We start from the raw sequence: 19,162 nt of genomic DNA, 5'->3' as shown, positions 1-19,162 counted from the left end.
GATAAAGAGCTTTCCAAACAAGCAAAAACTAAAGGAGTTCATCAAGAACTCCTTACAAGAAATGTTAAAGGGACATATTTAAGTGGAAAAGAAAAGGCTACAATGGAAATAAGAAAATTATTAAGGCAAATAATTATTAAAGAATTATTTGCCTTTATCACTGGTAAAGACAAATATACAGGAAAGGTAGTAGATCAACCACCTATAATGCCAGTATGAAGATCAAGACAAAAGTACTAAAATCGTCTATATCTATGACAAGTTAAGAGATAAAAGAGGTAAAATTTGATATCAAAAACCTAAAACATGGTGGGAAGTAAAAGTGTAGGGCTTTTAGTAAGAGGTCAAACTTAAGAGACCATCAACTTAATATAGATTGCTATTTACATAGGTTATTATGTATGGACCTCATGGTAACCACAAACCAAAAACATACAATAAATACACAAAAAAATAAAGAGAAAGGAACCCAAATATAACACTAAAGAAAGCCATCAAATCACAAGAGAAGAGAGCAAGAGAAGAAGAAAAGAACAGAGAAGAACTACAAAAACATCCAGAAAAAAGGTAACAAAATGGCAATAAATATGTCCTTACCAATAGTTACTTTAAATGTAAATGGACTAAATGCTCTAATCAAAATACACAGGGTGGCTGAATGGCTAAAAAAACCAAGATCCATATATATGCTGCATACAAGAGACACATTTCAGACCTAAAGACATTCACAAACTGAAAGTGAAGGGATGGAAAAAGATATTCCATGCAAATGGAAACAAAAAGAAAGCTGGGGTAGTAATACTTGTATCAGACAAAACAGACTTTAAAACAAAAAGTCTAACAAAAGACAGAGAAGAGCATCATATAATGATAAAGGGAACAATCCAACAAGAAGATATAACACTTGTAAATGTTTATGCACCCAATATAGGAGCACCTAAATATATAAAGCAAATATTAACAGACATAAAAGGAGAAATTGACAGTAACACATTAATAGTAGGGGACTTGAACACTCCACTTACATCATTGTATAGATCCTCCAGACAGAAGATCAATAAGGAAACATTGGCCTTAAATGAGACGTTAGACCAGATGGACTTAATGGATATATACAGAATATTCCATCCAAAAACTGCAGAATACGCATTCTTTTCGAATGCATATGGAACATTCTCCAAGATAGATTACACATTAGGCCACAAAACAAGTCTCAATAAATTTAAGAAGATTGAAATAATATCAAACATCTTTTCTGACTACAATGGTATGAAACTAGAAATCAACTACAAGAAAAAAGCTGGAAATGTCACAAATATGTGGAGATTAAACAAAATCCTACTGAACAACAATTGGGTCAGCAAAGAAATCAAAGGAGAAATCAAAAAGTGCCTGAAGACAAATGAAAATGAAAAGAGAGCATACCAAAATCTGTGGGATACAGGAAAAGCGGTACCAAGGAAAGTTTATAGCAATACAGGCCTACCTTAAGAAAAAAGAAAAATCTCAAATAAACAATCTAACGATACACCTAAAAGGAGCTTGAAGAAGAAGAACGACAAAGCCCAAAATCAGTAGAACAAAGGAAATAATAAAAATTAGAGAGGAAATAAATGAAATAGAGACTAAAAAGGCAATAGAAAAGATAATGAAACTAAGAACTGGTTCTTTGAAAAGATAAACAAAATTGACAAACCTTTAGCTAGAACTCATCAAGAAAAAAAGGGGCCGGCCCGGTGGTGCAAGCGGTTAAGTGTGTGCACTCAGCTGCGGCAGTATGGGGCTTGCCGGTTTGGATCCCAAGTATGCCCTGACGCACTGCTTGTCGAGCCATGCTGTGGCAGCGTCCCTTATAAAGTGGAGGAAGAGGGGTATGGATGTTAGCCCAGGGCCAGTCTTCCTCAGCAAAAAGAGGGGGATTGGCAGATGTTAGCTCAGGGCTGGTCTTCCTCACAAAAAAAAAAAAAAGAGAAGGCTCAAATAAATAAAAACAGAAACAAAAGAGGAGAAATTATAATGGACACCACAGACATACAAAGGATTATAAGAGAATACTATAAAAAGCTATATGCCAACTAATTGGATAATCTAGAAGAAATGGATAAATTCTTGGAATTATAAAACCTTCCAAAACTGAATCAAGAAGAAATAGAGAATCTGAATAGACCAATCACCAGTAAGGAGATCGAAACAGTAATCATAAACCTCCCAAAGAACAAAAGTCCAGGACCAGATGGCTTCCCCAGTGAATTCTACCAAACATGCAAAGAAGATTTAATACCTGTCCTTCTCACACTCTTGTGAAAAATTGAAGAGGAGGGGACGCTTCCTAACTCATTCTATGTGGCCAGCATTCCCTGATACCAAAACCAGACAAGAACAACACAAAAAAAGAAAATTACAATCCTCAACAAAAATTCTCAACAAAATATTAGCGAATTGAATACAACAATACATTAAAAGGATCATACACCATGATCAAGTGGGATTTATTCCAGGGATGCAAGGATGGTTCAACATCTGCAAATCAATCAGTGTGATACACCACATTAACAAAATGAAGAATAAAAATCACATAATCATCTCAATAGATGCATAGAAAGTGTTTGACAGGGGCCGGCCCCATGGCTTAGCGGTTAAGTGCACACGCTCCGCTACTGGCGGCCCGGGTTCGGATCCCAGGCGCGCACCGACGCACCGCTTCTCCAGCCATGCTGAGGCCGCATCCCACATACAGCAACTAGAAGGATGTGCAGCTATGACACACAACTATCTACTGGGGCTTTGGGGGAAAAATAAATAAAATTATAAAAAAAAAAAGAGAAAGCATTGGACAAGATGTAGCATCCATTTATGATAAAAAATAAAAACTCTGAATAGGGGCCAGCCCGGTGGCGCAGCAGTTCAGTGCACGTACTCTGCTTCGGTGGCCCAAGGTTCACAGGTTCGGATCCCGGGTGCACATCGATGCACTGCTTGTCAAGCCATGCTGTGGTGGTGTCCCATATAAAGTGGAGGAAGATGGGCACAGATGTTAGCCCAGGGCCAATCTTCCTCAGCAAAAAAAAAGAGGAAGATTGGCATCAGATGTTAGCTCAGGGCTGGTCTTCCTCACACACACACACACACAAAAACTGAATAAAATGGATATGGAAGGAAAATACCTCAACATAACAAAGGCCATATATGACAAACCCATAGCTAACATCATACTCAATGGTGAAAAACTGAAAGCTGTTCCTCTAAGAGCAGAAACAAGACAAGGATGCCCACTTCCACCACTCTTATTTAACATAGTGTTGGAAGTACTAGCCAGAGCAATTAGGCAAGCAAAAGAAATAAAAGGGATCCAAATTGGAAAGGAAGAAGTAAAACTGTCACTCTTTGCAGATGACATGATTTTTGTATATAGAAAACCCTAAAGAATCCACCAGAAAACTATTAGGAATAATAAATACTATAAAGTTGCAGGGTACAAAATCAACATACAAAAATCAGTTGCATTTCTATATACTAGCAATGAAATAGCAGAAAGAGAAATCAGTAATATGGTCCTGTTTACAATGACAACAAAAAGAATAAAATATCTAGGAATAAATTTAACCAAAGAGGTAACAGATCTGTACACTGAAAACTATAAAACATTGTTGAAAGAAATTGAAGAAGACACCAAGAAATGGAAAGGTATTCCATGCTTATGAAGTGGAAAAATTAGCATAGGTAAAACATCCAGGGGGCCGACCCAGGGGCGCAAGTGGTTAAGTGCACATTCCGCTGTGGCAGCCTGGGGTTTGCCGGTTCGGATCCCAGGCATGCGCTGACGCACCGCTTGGCAAGCCATGCTGTGTCGGCGTCCCATATAAAGTGGAGGAAGATGGGCATGGATTTTAGCCCAGGGCCAGTCTTCCTCAGCAAAAAAAAAGAAGAGGATTGGCAGATGTTAGCACAGGGCTGATCTCCTCCCACACACACAAAAAAAGTCCATATTTCCTAAAGCAATCTGCAGATTCAGTGCAGTCCCTATCAAAGTCACAACAACGTTTTTCATGAAATAGAACAAAGAATCCTAAAATTTATATAGAATAAAAAAAGACCCCAAAAAGCCAAAGCAATACTGAGAAAAAAGAGCAAAGCTGGAGATATCACACTCCCTGATTTCAAAATATATTGCAAAGCTTATAGTCATCAAAACAGCATGATACTGGCACAAAAACACACACAGATCAATGGAACAGAATTGAGAGCCCATAAATAAACCCACACATCTGTGGACAGCTAATTTTTGACAAAGGAGCCAAGAACACACAGTAGAGAAAGGAAAGTCTTCAATAAATGGTGTTGGGAAAATTTGACAGCCATATGCAAAAAAATGAAAGTAGACCATTATCTTTCACCATACACAAAAATGAACTCAAAATCAATTAAAGACTTGAATGTAAGACCTGAAACTATAAAATTCACAGAAGAAAAGGTAGGCAGTACACTCTTTGACATTGATCTTAGTGGTATCTTTTTGAATATCATGTCTCCTCAGGCAGGAGAACAAAAGAAAAAATAAACAAAACAAACGAGACCACATCAAACTATAAAGCTTCTGCACAGCAGAGGAAACCATCAACAAAACGAAAAGACAACCTAACAATTGGGAGATGATACTTGCAAATCATATATCTGATGACAAGTTAATATCCAAAATATATAAAGAACTCATACAACTCAACAACAACAAAATGCAATTAAGAAATGGGCAGAAGATCTGAACAGACATTTTTCCAAAAAACATGTACAGATGGCCAGCAGGCACATGAAAAGATGTTCAATATCACTAATTATTAGGGAAATGCAAATCAAAACTACAATGAGGTATCACCTCACACCTGTCAGAATGGCTATTATTAAAAAGACAAGAAATAACAAATGTTGGAGAGGTTGTAGAAAAGAGGGAACCCTCATACACTGCTAGTGAGAATGTAAACTGGTGCAGCCATGGAAAACAGTATGGAGATTCCTCAGAAAATTAAGAATAGAACTACCATATGATCCAGCTATTCCACTTCTGGATATTTATCCAAAGAACACAAAAACACTAATTCTAAAAGATATATGCGGGGGCCGGCCCCATGGCTTAGCGGTTAAGTGCTCGCACTCCGCTACTGGCGGCCCGGGTTCGGATCCTGGCACGCACCGACGCACCGCTTGTCCGGCCATGCTGAGGCAGCGTCCCACATACAGCAACTAGAAGGATGTGCACCTATGACATACAACTATCTACTGGGGCTTTGGGGAGAAAAGGAAAAAAAAGGAGCAGGATTGGCAATACATGTTAGCTCAGGGCTGGTCTTCTTCAGCAAAAAAAAAAAAGGAGGATTAGCATGGATGTTAGCTCAGGGCTGATCTTCCTCACACACACAAAAAAGAGATATATGCGCTCCTATGTTCATTGCAGCATTATTCACAATAGCTAAGAGTTGAAAACAACTGAAATGCCCATCAATGGATGAATGGATAAAGAAGATGTGGTATATATACACAATGGAATACTACTCAGCCCTAAAAAAAAATGAAATCTTGCCGTTTGCAACAACATGGATGGACCTTGAGGGTATTATGCTAATCAAAATAAGTCAGGTGGAGAAAGCCGAGTACCATATGATTTCACTCATATGTGGAAGATAAAAAAACAACAAACACATAGACACAGAGAATAGATTGGCGGTTACCAGAAGGGAAGAGGGGAGGGTGAAAGGGCTAAAAGGGCACATGTGTATGGTGACAGATGGAAACTAGACTTTGAGTGGTGAACACGATGTAGTCTACACAGAAATCGAAATATAATGATGGGGGCCCGCCCCGTGGCTTAGCGGTTAAGTGCGTGTGCTCCGCTGCTGGCGGCCCGAGTTCGGATCCCGGGCGCACATCAACGTGCCGCTTGCCAGGCCATGCTGTGGCGGCATCCCATATAAAAAAGTGGAGGAAGATAGGCACGGATATTAGCTCAGGGCCAGTCTTCCTCAGCAAAAAGAGGAGGATTGGCATGGATGTTAGCTCAGGGCTGACCTTCCTCACACAAAAAAAAGAAATATAATGATGTACACCTGAAACTTATATAATGTTATAAACCAGTGTTACCTTAATTTAAAAAAAAGGAGCTAAAACTATTAAACTCTTAGAAGAAAACATAGGAGTAAATCCTTGTGACTTTGGGTTAGGCAGTGATTTCTTGGATATGACATCAAAAGCACAGACAACAAAAGAAAAAATTGGACTTCATCAAAATTAAAAATTACTGTGCATTAAAGGACACTATCAAGAAAGTGAAAACCCACAGAATGGGAGAAAATATTTAGAAATCGTATATCTGATAAGGGATTAATACCCAGAAAGAATTTTGAGATGACATTTCCCGCTTAGGAGAAAAGACCCTTATACTTCCTATACCTCCTGTAACTGGGTATTGGAAAGCACATCTATTAATTGAACCCCAGTAAACCACATAATGTGAAAATAATTGCACTGAAATTTGTCATATGTGTTCTGGTAGTAGTTGTGATGGCTGGTATCACGCAAATGGCTTTTCTCACTAATGCTCCCTCTTTTTCTCTTTAGGATTCCACCAGTATCGTTGCTGCCCTTCTGATAGACTTCAAAAGCTCATTGCTTCCTCATCTCCCAGTTCATTTCCATGGATCAAGCAATTTTCTGATGATTGCCCTTTTCCCCAAATCAAAGATATACCAAGCATTTTACTCAGAGGTAACATCGATCATTAGTCAGCAAAACAGCTACTACTTTTTTTCTCGTAGCAATTTAGATGGTAAGGCAACGTTTCAGGGCTAACAGTGAGGTGATGAGAGGGAGAGTTGGGAGGGCTGGTCGGGGGTGGCTGCTTCTAATCCCTTTGAGTCCTGGAATGGTGCTCTTGCCATTAAGAGGTGAGAACGTGAAGGAATTGAACAAAAAGTGTTTTTACCTTCTAAGAAAAGTCTTCTTTGTCCCCTTTAAATACTAATTAGACTCATTTTCCTTTTAGCTACTTTATTGAATTGTTGGGCCTTACCTACTGGATCAGAGCTCTCAACCCCACCCCAAGTTCTCCCTCCCCGTGGTTCACAGGCCCTGCCCTTGTGAATAGTCCCACATGGCTGGCTACATATTTTAGGCACTTGGCACAGATTGCATGAGTGAGGGAGCTTACTGAGAATTATACAGCCCACTTAGAGGCCAAGCAGTAGCCAAAGTCAAATGGATGACCAGCCTCATGACTGGTGGAAGTAACTTGGAAAGGTATGATTGCAGCAGCTAGTGAGGGGACAATGTCCCTCCCTCAGGACAGATTCACAGAACGTGAAGGAGATAAGAGCCTGCCTTGGCTGCAGAGTGGCATGGCGTCTCAGGCCAGTCTTTGTCTTCCTCTAACTTCCTGCTGGTCCTTCCTATCTCCTTGTGCTTGTTCTTTCAAACCAGGGAACATAGAGATAGCCCTTTAGATTCTCTTCAGCCATCCCTCTGCCTCTAGGCAGGAGTTGCTTGAACTGCTCCTTCTGTCTGGCCTTATCCTCAGGGAAGAACATGCCGCTGCTGCCAGAACAGTGTTACCTGACACCTTCCTTCATGCTTCTTGGCCTCTGAAGGAGCAGAATCCCTGGGAGAGGAACCCAGAAAGAAATTCTAGTTTTGAAAAATACAGAACAAAATTGCTTCAGGCCTCTATTTTTGAAACAAACTTGTTTGTTATGATGGGTTTTCTCTGTACTGACAGTCTAGATTTTCAACAACCATCAAATCCCCATGTGGATTCCATATCCTGTTGTTGGGTTTAAAGTGTTCTTTGCTCAAATTGTGTTTTTTTTTTAGGTCTTCTCCCCCTGGCAACAGCAGGCTAACTCAGGGGTATCTTTAAAAGTGATCCAGGAAGATGGATTATCTGTGGAACAAAAGAGATTGTAAGTGGCTGCCTTCAATGTTTATGCTTGTTTCCCTAAGCTGTGTGTGTCTGCTCTCTCTGCAGGATGACTTGTGTTATGTAACACAGGGGTCTTGGCTTCTGAAAGGGCCGACTCGGTCATTTTAGTGCTGCCAATTTGCAGGTAGCCAGCGCCCTTGAGGAAATCCAGGTCAGAGAGATGAAATCCACCAAGAATCAGAAACACATAGGATCACAACGGGTTTCAGGCCAAGCTTCCCATGTGGGCACACCTGTTGTCGTACACTAACACCACATTTTGTTTAAGTCAGTGAGATGCTCCTTTTGGAAGTGTTGGTTCTGTCACAGGACTTTGGCTTGAAAGCCTCAGAACAAGTTATGTAAAGTATGTGTTCTCTCGGGAGATGGAGTTCGTTCTAACCTGTAAGCTTTTGATATTTCAGACACTCCACTGCACAGAAGCTCTTCAGTGTCCTGAGCCATTCTGCTGGGGAGACACGGAGTCCTCTAAAGGTGCTCTCAGCCAAACTCCCAGAGCTAGATTGGTGAGCTCTGGTTTTCTGTTTATAGATATTTAATGTTCTGGCTTTTGAAATGTCAGAAACTTCAGTGTTGGTCCTTTCTAAGCTCCTTTTTCTTTATGGCTTCTTAGGGATCATTGTAAAAGGTAGTAGTGACACACCATATACAATTTTATTCTCTAGAGAGAATCTAAGGTTTCTTTTTCAGCAATTAAATGAGGAGTTTCTCATGTGAATGGGCACATTCAAGCTAGGCTGGTGATAGTAACGTAATAGCGTTGTCTTTGTTTTCCTAGCTTTCTCCAGCATTTCGCCTTCAGCAGCATTGGTCGGGACCCCGTGATGAGAACCCATCTCCCTGTCCTGCTGCACCAAGCTGAAATCAACCCAACTCACCGAGTAGAAAATGAGAAGGTAGAGTAGCTCACCAAATATGCTGGGAATTCACAGAAAGATAATCCTGATAGCCTGCCTTTGGATCTTCTCTATCAGTTAACAAAAGGAGCTCAGGCGGACTCCCTTTTATAAGACTCTCCACCTCCTTGGTTACTGATATAATGATACACACGAAACCCACTGTATACAGTGACTGTGTACAGGTGCCTACATTAACCCCAGCCAAGCCCCATGGCAGCCAGGAAACCCTGGCACCTCGCTCTGCCCTCCCCTTGCTTCTCCAGGCCTTTCAACTCTTGCTCGGCACTCTCATGCCAGCCGCTCTTTCTGGTTGTGACACGTTGAGCTTAATAAGGGGAAGGGCCTTGTTAGTCGGGCCTTGCTGGCATCACCAGGATAAGGTGATAATTTATAAACATTGTCTTCCCAAGAGTGGATTTTGGTCTGCTCCCACCTCACACTCCCGTCCTCTTGACCCCTCCCACCATTTCTTTGGAACCATATGTTATAATATGCTCAAAGAGGGCGTTTATTTCTGTGCAAATCTAGAAGACACTAGGCTGCAAAAGAAAATAGAAGCTCTAAGCAATTAGGAGTCTCATTTTCCCCTTAGGCAAGAGTTTAAAAATGAAAATGCGGGGCCACCCGGTGGTGCAGCGGTTAAGTGCTCCGCTGTGGCGGCCCAGGGTTCGCAGGTTCGGATCCCGGGTGCGCACCGACGCACTGCTTGTCAAGCCATGCTGTGGCAGCGTCCCATATAAAGTAGAGGAAGATGGGCACGGATGTTAGCCCAGGGCCAGTCTTCCTCAAGAAAAAAGGGGAGGATTGGCATCGGATGTTAGCTCAGGGCTAGTCCTCCTCACAAAAAAAAAAAAGAAAGAAAATGCCTACTTGTTACATTTTATTTAAAAAGTGCTATAATCAATAAAATAATTTTTTTTCAAAAGTGCTGTAGGACTGGCCTTAAAGTTAGAAGGTGTCTGGCTGTAAGCACGTGTGCTGTGATTTGAGAGGCTGAGGCCTGGGCACTGAGGAATAGGAACCAAGATGGGGAAATTGGGATGGAAAGAGGATAAACAAAGTCAGTTACATGGAGTACTGCCCACAGGGACAGAAAGGGACGCAGAGTAGAGGCCTGGTCACAGGGGAGGAAGGAGAATGTCTGGTTCCTACAAAAGAAGAGATCCACAGCTATCGCTGTGCAGATGTGACCAGCTTAAGTGATGAGTGCCTCCAAGCTGAGCTTTATCTGAATTATCTGTGACCAGCCCTGTCCCAGTGGGTCTTGTGTATTGTGAAATAAAACACATACTTAAAGAAGCCCTTGCCATGCCGTGTTATTTACATTGATATCCGTCAACTACTGCATGGTTCCTTTTTTCCCTGGCTTGACCCCTTCTTTGTCAGTGAATTTCTTCCACTTGCTTTGGAATACCTACCTGCAGAAAGCCCTGTTTTCGTGTGGTTGTGTAGTAAGGTTAGGACAGTGCAGCCTGGCTCCTCTTCTCCCTATCAAGACTCAGAAGTGCTTCCTACACGCAGTTTGTTTCCTTTAGCTCAGGCCCTGTGGCTTGGAGGGCACGGGCTGCCAGAGACGTCCCCAGTGCCGCTCCTCTCCTTCACTGAGTTACCAAATTGCTGAATTCAGCCTCTGGCATTTTTGTCCCAGATCTCCTTTCTGACCAGTATTTTCCGCTGTATTTTAACTGATCCAGTCACAACCTGCTCCATGGAAATTATAATAGTAACACTACATTTTATATGGTGTTTGCTATGTGCCAGACACTGTTCTAAGCACTTTACATATATTAACTCAGTTAATCATCACACCCATCCTGCAAGGTAGGTTCTGTTGTTAGCCCGAGGTCACATAGCTAGTGAATGCTGGTGCTGAGGTTCAAACCCACAGAACCTGGCTCCAGGAGACACTTCTCTTAACCTTGTACACAGCACTGCCTCCCAGTTGAATCACAAACCCACATGACTTTTCTTTCATATAGGTAATCATCAGCATTGTAACTGGCCTCCCGGGCTGTCATGCTAATGAGCTCTGTGCTTTTCTGGTCTCTCTGCATAAGGAATATGGCAGGTTAGTATGGCTGCCGCCTTTGCTTTGGGGAAAGGGAGTCTATGCCTGGGCCTGCCTAGGCACTGGGAAACCTTCGACATGTACTCACCTTTGATGTAATTGGTATCAGAACAGTGGTCATCTGTCCATCCCTTCATTTAACACATTTGTACTGAGCACTTTCTGTGTGCCAGGCACTGTTCTAAATGAACAAAACAGACTAGGAAGTCTCTGCCCTCATGGAGCTTACATTCTAGTTTGGGAAGATAGACAATTAACCAGATGAGGAAAATAGTATATTAGCTAGTGAAAAGTGCTGTGGAGAAAATAAAGCAGAGAAGGGCTGGAGTACAGATTGCAGTTTTAAATTGGGTGCTCAGAGATGACCTCGCTGAGAAGGTGACATATGAGGAAATAAGGGAATGAACCCTTGGCTCTCTTGGGAAGAGCATCATAGCAGCAGGACCACATGGGCAAAGGCCTGGAGTATGCTTGGTCAGCAGGGCAATTCAGGACCAGGGTGGTTAGAGCTTGGGAGCTGGTAAATGTGAGCCTTCTCTGCGTGAGTTCAGGTGCAGCTGGGACATGATGGCTTAGGTAAAATTGGGGAAATCATTCATCCAGTACTTCCACCTGGCTGGCGGTTACTAAACAGCCCTTGCTGATTGAACTGGGCGTTTAATATCTAGTTGATCTACCTCCAAGTAAGGCATCCTGCAGGAGGGCATCGAGTAGTCAAGAAGACTGAAATTGCCTAGATGTTTGGGAGTTTAGGGTGTGAGACGGTGGGGAGTGAGGAGGTGAGTTTTGGAGAGATGCTAGGGAAATAGTGGACCTCCTTTATAAATACAATATAGCTAATGAGTCCCTCCCTCATTTCTATTGCTTCTGTTCTGTAAACAGTCTGACTTCTTCACCCTGCCCATTTCTTTTTCTTAGCAAGAGTTTTACTGAGTACCAGACTGAAGCCATTCTGTTGAATGGTCCTTCAGGAAGTGACTGCCTGGTCAGAAGAAGTCTTTCTCAACTTGAAAGTCTGTTAGTCATGTGCTTACCTGACCATTTTCCCTGTGGCAAGGCATTTTCTGTCAAAAGCTCCAATGATAGTGGTTTCAGGATACGGAGCTTCCCACCCAGCCAGTGCCCTTCACCCATTTCTGTGGTGCCAGGATTGCTTTCTCCTGTACAGGTTCACTGGGCAGAATGTCTGTGAGCGTACTGGTCACATTTGAATCCACTGGCTGAGCCAGGCCATTGGGTAGCTCTCATGCTGAGATTATACTTGACGTTTCCAGATGGATGGTGTACCGCCAAATCATGGACAGCTCGGAATGTTTTCATGCTGCTCACTTCCAGAGATACCTTTCCAGCGCCCTGGAGGCCCAACAGAACCGCTCTGCCCGCCAGTCAGCCTACATCCGCAAGAAGACCAGACTGCTGGTAGTGTTACAAGGGTGAGCACTGGAATTCTTCTGGGGACCCTGGGGTAGGGTGGTGCCTTGCCATTACTGTTATTTCATGTGTGTCTAACCTGGAGCACAGAACAAACTCCGCACGTGCATGAGCAATGTCTGTGCTACACAGGGAGGCCTTAAATGAGCAAGGACCCCTGTTGCCATCCTATGGCCTAGAGTGGCTGGAGTAGCTTCCACACAAGCTTTAAGTTTGGTGTCAACATCATAATATCCCCAAAAGGTGAGGAATTAGGGGGGAGGTTTTCTGGGCAAAATTCTTTGATAATTCTTATGACAATAGTGGTCTCTAATCCTCTTCCTTCACCATCTAGGCAAGGGAGCTTCATCTGTTTCAGTCCTCCCTTGTGGAGTTACAGAGATGGCCCCTATACCCTACAATCTCAAACCCCACCATCCCCAGCATAGCTACTCCAGGAGGGTTTCCTTGGACCCTCAGTGAGGAGCTTGAATAGTCCAGTTGGGCAAGGAGCTCTCTGTGAAGACAGGTTTGACAGTGAGTACCACTGCTCCAGGGACCCTGGCTGCAACGAGCTTCCTTTGACCTGTTCTGAGGCCTTGCAGGGAGGGGCCCCATGCAGGCCCATCACCCTCCAGGCCCAGAGGAGAACGTGGTGGGTCAGGAAAACATGGGCTGTGCTCTTCTTTGGTGTCATTATGGTTGGTAATAAAGAAGCTTTTGGCAGTTCTCACGAAGTGCTTTTGTGCTATGCTGCGTTTTTTGTGCTTCTAGTAATTAGTATTTGCAATTGGCAAATTGTTTCCAGTAAAGAATAGCCCAGATCCAAAGCCCTATTTGGTCTCTTGGGTGTGATGGTGAGAACTGGCCCTGCCAGGCCATTGTTCCTCTTCTTCAGGCCTTGTTCTCACACCTGCCCTGGGCTTCCCTTCTGTCAGCCCTTTTGTCCTACTTATGGGCTGAGGTCCTGGAGGCCACAGAGGAAGAGTCAGGGCTTGAAACCACTTGTTTTCTATAGCTCCTAATGGTCAAAGGAATGGATTGGCCCCCGCCAGAGTTGAGAGTCATTGGGGGTGTGGACCTGGAATCAAATTTAGCAGCTTGACATTGTGCAACTGAAGTCCTTTCTATCTTCCATCACTTCAGAGAGCATTGTTGACTTCTTGTCTCTGACTGTACAAGTCTGCAGAAGTGTCAGCTATTCTGGCTGCTCTGGATTGCAGTGACAGAGTATAGCCAGCCGTCTCTTGTACTCTCAGACACAGCCTTTGCCCAGATGCAGCCCCAGGACACTAGGGACCTCAGATTTCCTGAGAGACTCAAGTCGGAATGTCAGCTAAATGCTGTGGCTCTCACTAAGACACTGTTCTTACAGGCTGGACCCATTCTCTTGAGGCTCAGCAGGGAACATGTGGCAGCCTTCTTTTTTGCATGTCCACCTCCTTGGGGCTGGACCTTTGAGCCCAGTATTGAAGTTGCTGGTGAAGGGAGACCCCAGAGGCTTCTCAAATAGAGAATTTATTCCTTAAGGGTGGCTTTTATCTTCATTTATAGGATTCTTTGGGGGAAACCTGTAGTACAGGGCAGAGTCATCTTTTTCCCCCTTGAGTGGCTTGATTCCATTCGACCTAACTGCAGCAGTGGAGGCAGTGGTGTTGAGCTTTGACATCAAGTACAGCTACTAGTTGTTGTTTTAAAAATTAATGTATTTTGAAATGAAAAAATTTTAGAGATGGAGGACAGATTAATGGTTACCAAGAGTTAGGGATGGGAGTCGGGGGCAGGAGGGAGGTGAGTGTGGTTATAAAAGGGCAACACAAGGGATCCTTGTGGTATTGGAACCATTCAGTATCCTGACTGTGGTGGATATAGGAACCTACACAGGTTACAAAATTGTGTAGAACTTAATACACACACACAAATAAGTAAAACTGGGGAAATCTTAATTTTAAAAAATTAATTTTAAGGAATTTGAGGGGCTATATTTGTTTATATTCTGGAATGTTGTAAAATTATTCTTTAAATTACCTACATTTAAAATAAAGTATCGGGCAGGGCCGGCCATGTGGCTTAGCGGTTAAGTGCGTGCGCTCCACTACTGGCGGCCCGGGTTCGGATCCCGGGCCCACACTGACGCACCGCTTCTCCGGCCATGCTGAGGCCACATCCCACATACAGCAACTAGAAGGATGTGCAACTGTGACATACAACTATCTACTGGGGCTTTGGGGAAAAAAAGGAGGAGGATTGGCAATAGATGTTAGCTCAGAGCCGGTCTTCCTCAGCAAAGAGAGGAGGATTAGCACGGATGTTAGCTGAGGGCTGATCTTCCTCACAAAAAAAATAATAAATAAAGTAAAAGTATCGGGGCCAGCCTGGTGGTGCAAGCAGTTAAGTGCCCACACTCCGCTGCGGCGGCCCGGGGTTCACCAATTCAGATCCCAGGTGCACACTAACGCACTGCTTGTCGAGCCATGCTGTGGCGGCATCCCATATAAAGTAGAGGAAGATGGGCATGGATATTAGCTCAGGGCCAATCTTCCTCAGCAAAAAAAATAAATAAGAGGAGGATTGGCATCAGATGTTAGCTCAGGGCTAGTCTTCCTCACCAAAAAAAAAACGAAGTATCTCTCAAAACAAAAATTGAATTAATGCAAAACGTGTGCACAAATTTTAGGCTTAAGTTGCAAATATAAAATAGAGCCCAAAGGACTCTTGAATGGAATACCTGTTGTTTCAGAGGACAGACAGCTAAAGTCCTACTGGGTTTTCGTTTTGTTTGTATTTGTGTGAGAGGAAAATTAGCCCTGAGCTAACCTCTGTTGCCAATCCTCCTCTTTTTGCTGAGGAAGATGGGCCCTGGGCTAACATCTGTGCCCATCTTCTTCTACTTTATATGGCATGCCGCCACAGCATGGCTTGACAGGCAGTGCATCAGTCCGCGCCTGGGATCCGAACATGTGAACCCTGGGCTGCCAAAGCGGGGCACGTGAACTTAACTGCTATGCCACCAGGCCGGCCTTGTTTTTTATTTTTATTTTTATTTATTTATTTTTTGTGTATGTGAGGAAGATCAGCCCTGAGCTAACATGCATGCCAATCCTCCTCTTTTTGCTGAGGAAGGCTAGCTCAGGGCTGATGTCCGTGCCCATCTTCCTCTGCTTTATATGGGACGCCACCACAGCATGGCCTGACAAGCGGTGCATCGGTGCGCACCCAGGATCCGAACCTGGGCCGCCAGCAGCCGAGCACGCGCGCACTTAACCGCTACGCCACGGGGCCGGCCTCCCTGTTTTTTATTTTTAAAAAAGAGAGTACTGACAGGAAAGAGGCAAACATGAAGAACCAGTTTTCTGCCTTCATCATGCATTGGGGTCAGGTTAGCCAGAGGGGCCAGGTACAAGCTCTGGCTGCTTTCTTCTGTGGTGAGGGCTGCCTCATTCTGTTTGGAGGCCACACCCAAGATGAACATAGGGCAGGGGCTGGGGAGGGAGGGAGGGTTTAGCAGGGCCCCCTTAACAAGTAGAATGAATGACACCAGGGGCTTCCTCTCTTACCACAGCGGCTCATGGCTGAAGTGCCCAGATGCATCACCTAGATTCATTGGCCTCACGAAGGAGCCTGGGCCCTGTTTTCACGCTAATCTTTTTACATTAAAATCAATGAAGATTAGTGAAATGCTCTGAACACCTGGGAATTCCACAGCCACCCTCTCTAAGGGAAAACCTGTTGTATTTAAATGACCAAAACCCGCAGGATTGGCTTGTAAATCTTTCAGTTCTTTTCTGCCCTAAGAAATGAGAATCTCTATGGCTCATACCAAACATGGAAAATAAAAAGCCCCACTTTTTTTTTAGAAGAGGGGAAAAGCTGATGCTGAGGAGCAAGGCTGAGACACTTAACCATGAGAGTTAAATCTATCAAACACGACCACAGAGAGATTTGGGGCAGTGTGCAAGCATCAGTCCAGCTTACCACATGTTCATAAGGGTCTGGCAGTGCAGGCAGTGTGGGGGCTCTCCTGGCATCCAGGCCCACCCACACACTGCAGAACCGATGGAAAGAATCCCACATGGTCGTACACACACATGCCCAGGCAGGGGGAGAAGCCTTTGAGAGGAGCCAGTGAGTAGAGGGCTCGCTCTAAAGGCGCTCTGGCTGCCAGGGCCTTGTGGGGGAACTCTAGAACCTAGAGTTCCCTGTTCTTTACTGTAAAGAACACCCCTGTTCTTTACTGTAAAGAACACCCCTGTTCTTTACTGTAAAGAACACCCCTGTTCTTTACTGTAAAGAACACCCCTGTTCTTTACTGTAAAGAACACCCCTGTTCTTTACTGTAAAGAACACCCCTGTTCTTTACTGTAAAGAACACCCCTGTTCTTTACTGTAAAGAACACCCCTGTTCTTTACTGTAAAGAACACCCCTGTTCTTTACTGTAAAGAACACCCCTGTTCTTTACTGTAAAGAACACCCCTGTTCTTTACTGAAGCACTGCTGGTTGGTCAGGACTGAGGCAGACCTGGGGGTGGGGGTGTTAATATTGTCATCTGAGATAAAGCCAAGAGCCATTTTACAGATGAGTTGTTTGAAGGAACTCAGGAAATGGCTCAGGCAGGCTGTACCTATCCCCCCAGCCACCACCACTGCCCTCCCAATGGCCCAGGCCCATATCATCAGTAAGGTTGCCCATCAGATTTGCCTTCCCTCCATAGGAACTGATCTATTGATGATAGGCTGGATCAATTGGGAAAATGTTCTCCAGAAGGTGAAGAGGGCAGGTCCCCTCTTAGAGTGGCCACAGGTCTACCTGCCGTTGAACATCCAGTTCATTCATCTGCCCTTCTTTACACACCATAGATTATAGCACTCAACAACCACCTTACATTGTTATTGCAGAGACAGGCTATAAACAAATAAATGGGAAAATACAACATATGTAGCTGATGTTCAGTGCTTTGGAGAAGAATTGGGGCAGGGGCAGGTTGTGCCAGAGGGAGGGTTGCTGTATCACATAGGCTGTGTGAAGTCAGAAGATACCTGCCTCATAAGCTGCTACTTGAGCAGGGACCTGAAAGGAGTGAGGGAGCAAGCCTTGCAGACATCCAAAGACAAGAGCATCCCAGGAGAGGGGACTGAGAGTACAGGGTGGAAGTGTGCCTGACATGTTCAAGGAAGAGCCAGGAGGTCAAAGTGGCTAGATCCAGGTAAGGGAAGGAATAATAGGAGATGAAACTCTTCCCTGCAGTGTGGGGGTCAGATCATAGAGGGCTGTGTGGGCCATTGTAAGGGCTTAGCACAATGGGCTTAGCACGATCCCTCTCTGGCTTCTGTGTTGAAAACAGTTTGAGGAGAGGCAAGGATAGAAGCAGGGAGGCCAGTGAGGAGGCTGTGGGGTGATCTAGGCAAGAGATGATAGCAGTTTGGACCCAGTAGTAGCGTGGGAGTGTGAGCAGTGATCTCCTTCTAATTGTATTTTGAAGATTGAGAAGAAATGGAGTCAATGACTCCAAACAAATCTTTTAGCCTAGCAACTGAAAGAGTGGAGTCCCCTCTGCTGAGGACAAGGCCTTGGGGAGTTGGATCATGAACATGTTAAATTCTAACTAAAAGTATCAGATTGGGGGCCAGCCTGGTGGCGTAGTGGTTAAGTTCATGCGCTCTGCTCTGGCAGCCCAGGATTTGCAGGTTCGGATCCCGGGCGCGCACCAACGCACCGCTTGTCAAGCCATGCTGTGGTGGCATCCCGTATAAAGTAGAGGAAGATGGGCACGGATGTTAGCCCGGGGCCAATCTTCTTGAGCAAAAAGAGGAGCATTGGCAACAGATGTTAGCTCAGGGCTAATCTTCCTCACACACACAAAAAAATCAGATTGGCTCTAGAAGTCTGTAGTTTGGAGGGAGTTCCAGGTAGGAGATATGAATGGAAGTGGTATTTGACATGTGTCTGCTGACCTGGAGAGGTACCTGATGATCCTCCTTTCTCTCCTGCCTGCATGTTCTGTGAGGTGGAAGGAGAGGAAAGAGCTATGAAAGAAATTAGACCAATGCAGGAGCTCCTAACTTGATTAGAAAACAGGCCTAAGGACACCAATTCCCACCCTCAGAGCCCCAGAGTCACCTACAGGCTTCCCTTTACCCCCAGAGGGGGGTGCTTCCACTCACTCTTGCACAGTTATGAGGACTAATGGCACTCAGGAATGCAGAAACACTGTGGACTCCAGGGACTCTAAACCATGAAGTGAGGTGACCCCAAGGAACCCAATCACAGTCTCCTCCTTTGGGTTTTCCTTCCACCCTTGTTCACTCAGCCGTTTAGCATTCCCCTCCTCAACTCAGCAACCCCAATCAGTAAACTAATCATTCTCTTTTTTTTCCCCAGGTACACCGATGTTATTGATGTTGTCCAGGCCCTGCAGACCCATCCAGACTCAAATGTCAAGTCTTCCTTCACCATTGGTGCCATCACGGTGTGTGTGGAGCCCCTGAGCTGCTATATGGAGCACAGGTACATACTTAGCACCACCTCCAGCCTGCAGAGTGTGGTGTGTTTAAGTTTACGAAAGCGATTTTCTCCTACTCACCACAAGGAGACGCAGCTTTATGTGTCTTTTGGAATGCATCGGTCTACTTGATGTGTAATAAATGCTCAGTCGTTATTTGGTTAGTGCTGGGTTCTCAGAAGACCCCTTTGGACTTCAGTGTCTCAGCACTTTTCTTTGTGCACTGAAAAGTTGCCCATCTAGGGGAGTGGGACTTGAAACAGCTTCTCCCAGAAAAAAGAATGCCTAGGGCAGCCTTTTCTTTTCGTCTTTACTGCAGAG

The 19,162-nt window shown here is 44.3% G+C and overlaps 1 protein-coding gene across 2 annotated transcripts in view; it reads left to right on the top strand.

Annotated features, from left to right (window-relative positions):
- The window catches only part of DNAAF9 (dynein axonemal assembly factor 9), a 143,458-nt gene that overhangs the window by 93,116 nt on the left and 31,180 nt on the right, over nt 1-19,162 (top strand). For both annotated transcript variants that reach the window (XM_087445541.1, XM_004433804.3), the window contains exons 22-28: nt 6,607-6,753; nt 7,855-7,943; nt 8,368-8,469; nt 8,742-8,859; nt 10,842-10,930; nt 12,205-12,363; nt 18,721-18,846. In XM_087445541.1, coding sequence (XP_087301667.1) covers nt 6,607-6,753; nt 7,855-7,943; nt 8,368-8,469; nt 8,742-8,859; nt 10,842-10,930; nt 12,205-12,363; nt 18,721-18,846 — 830 coding nt within the window. The remainder of the gene's footprint in view (nt 1-6,606; nt 6,754-7,854; nt 7,944-8,367; nt 8,470-8,741; nt 8,860-10,841; nt 10,931-12,204; nt 12,364-18,720; nt 18,847-19,162) is intronic.

The sequence above is a fragment of the Ceratotherium simum genome, chromosome 21 (assembly GCF_057802395.1).
Source record: "Ceratotherium simum simum isolate JZ-2026a chromosome 21, ASM5780239v1, whole genome shotgun sequence".
Classification (NCBI taxonomy): Eukaryota; Metazoa; Chordata; class Mammalia; order Perissodactyla; family Rhinocerotidae; genus Ceratotherium; species Ceratotherium simum.
Note: the sequence above shows the minus strand (reverse complement) of the source record. Positions and strands in the feature narration are given on the sequence as shown.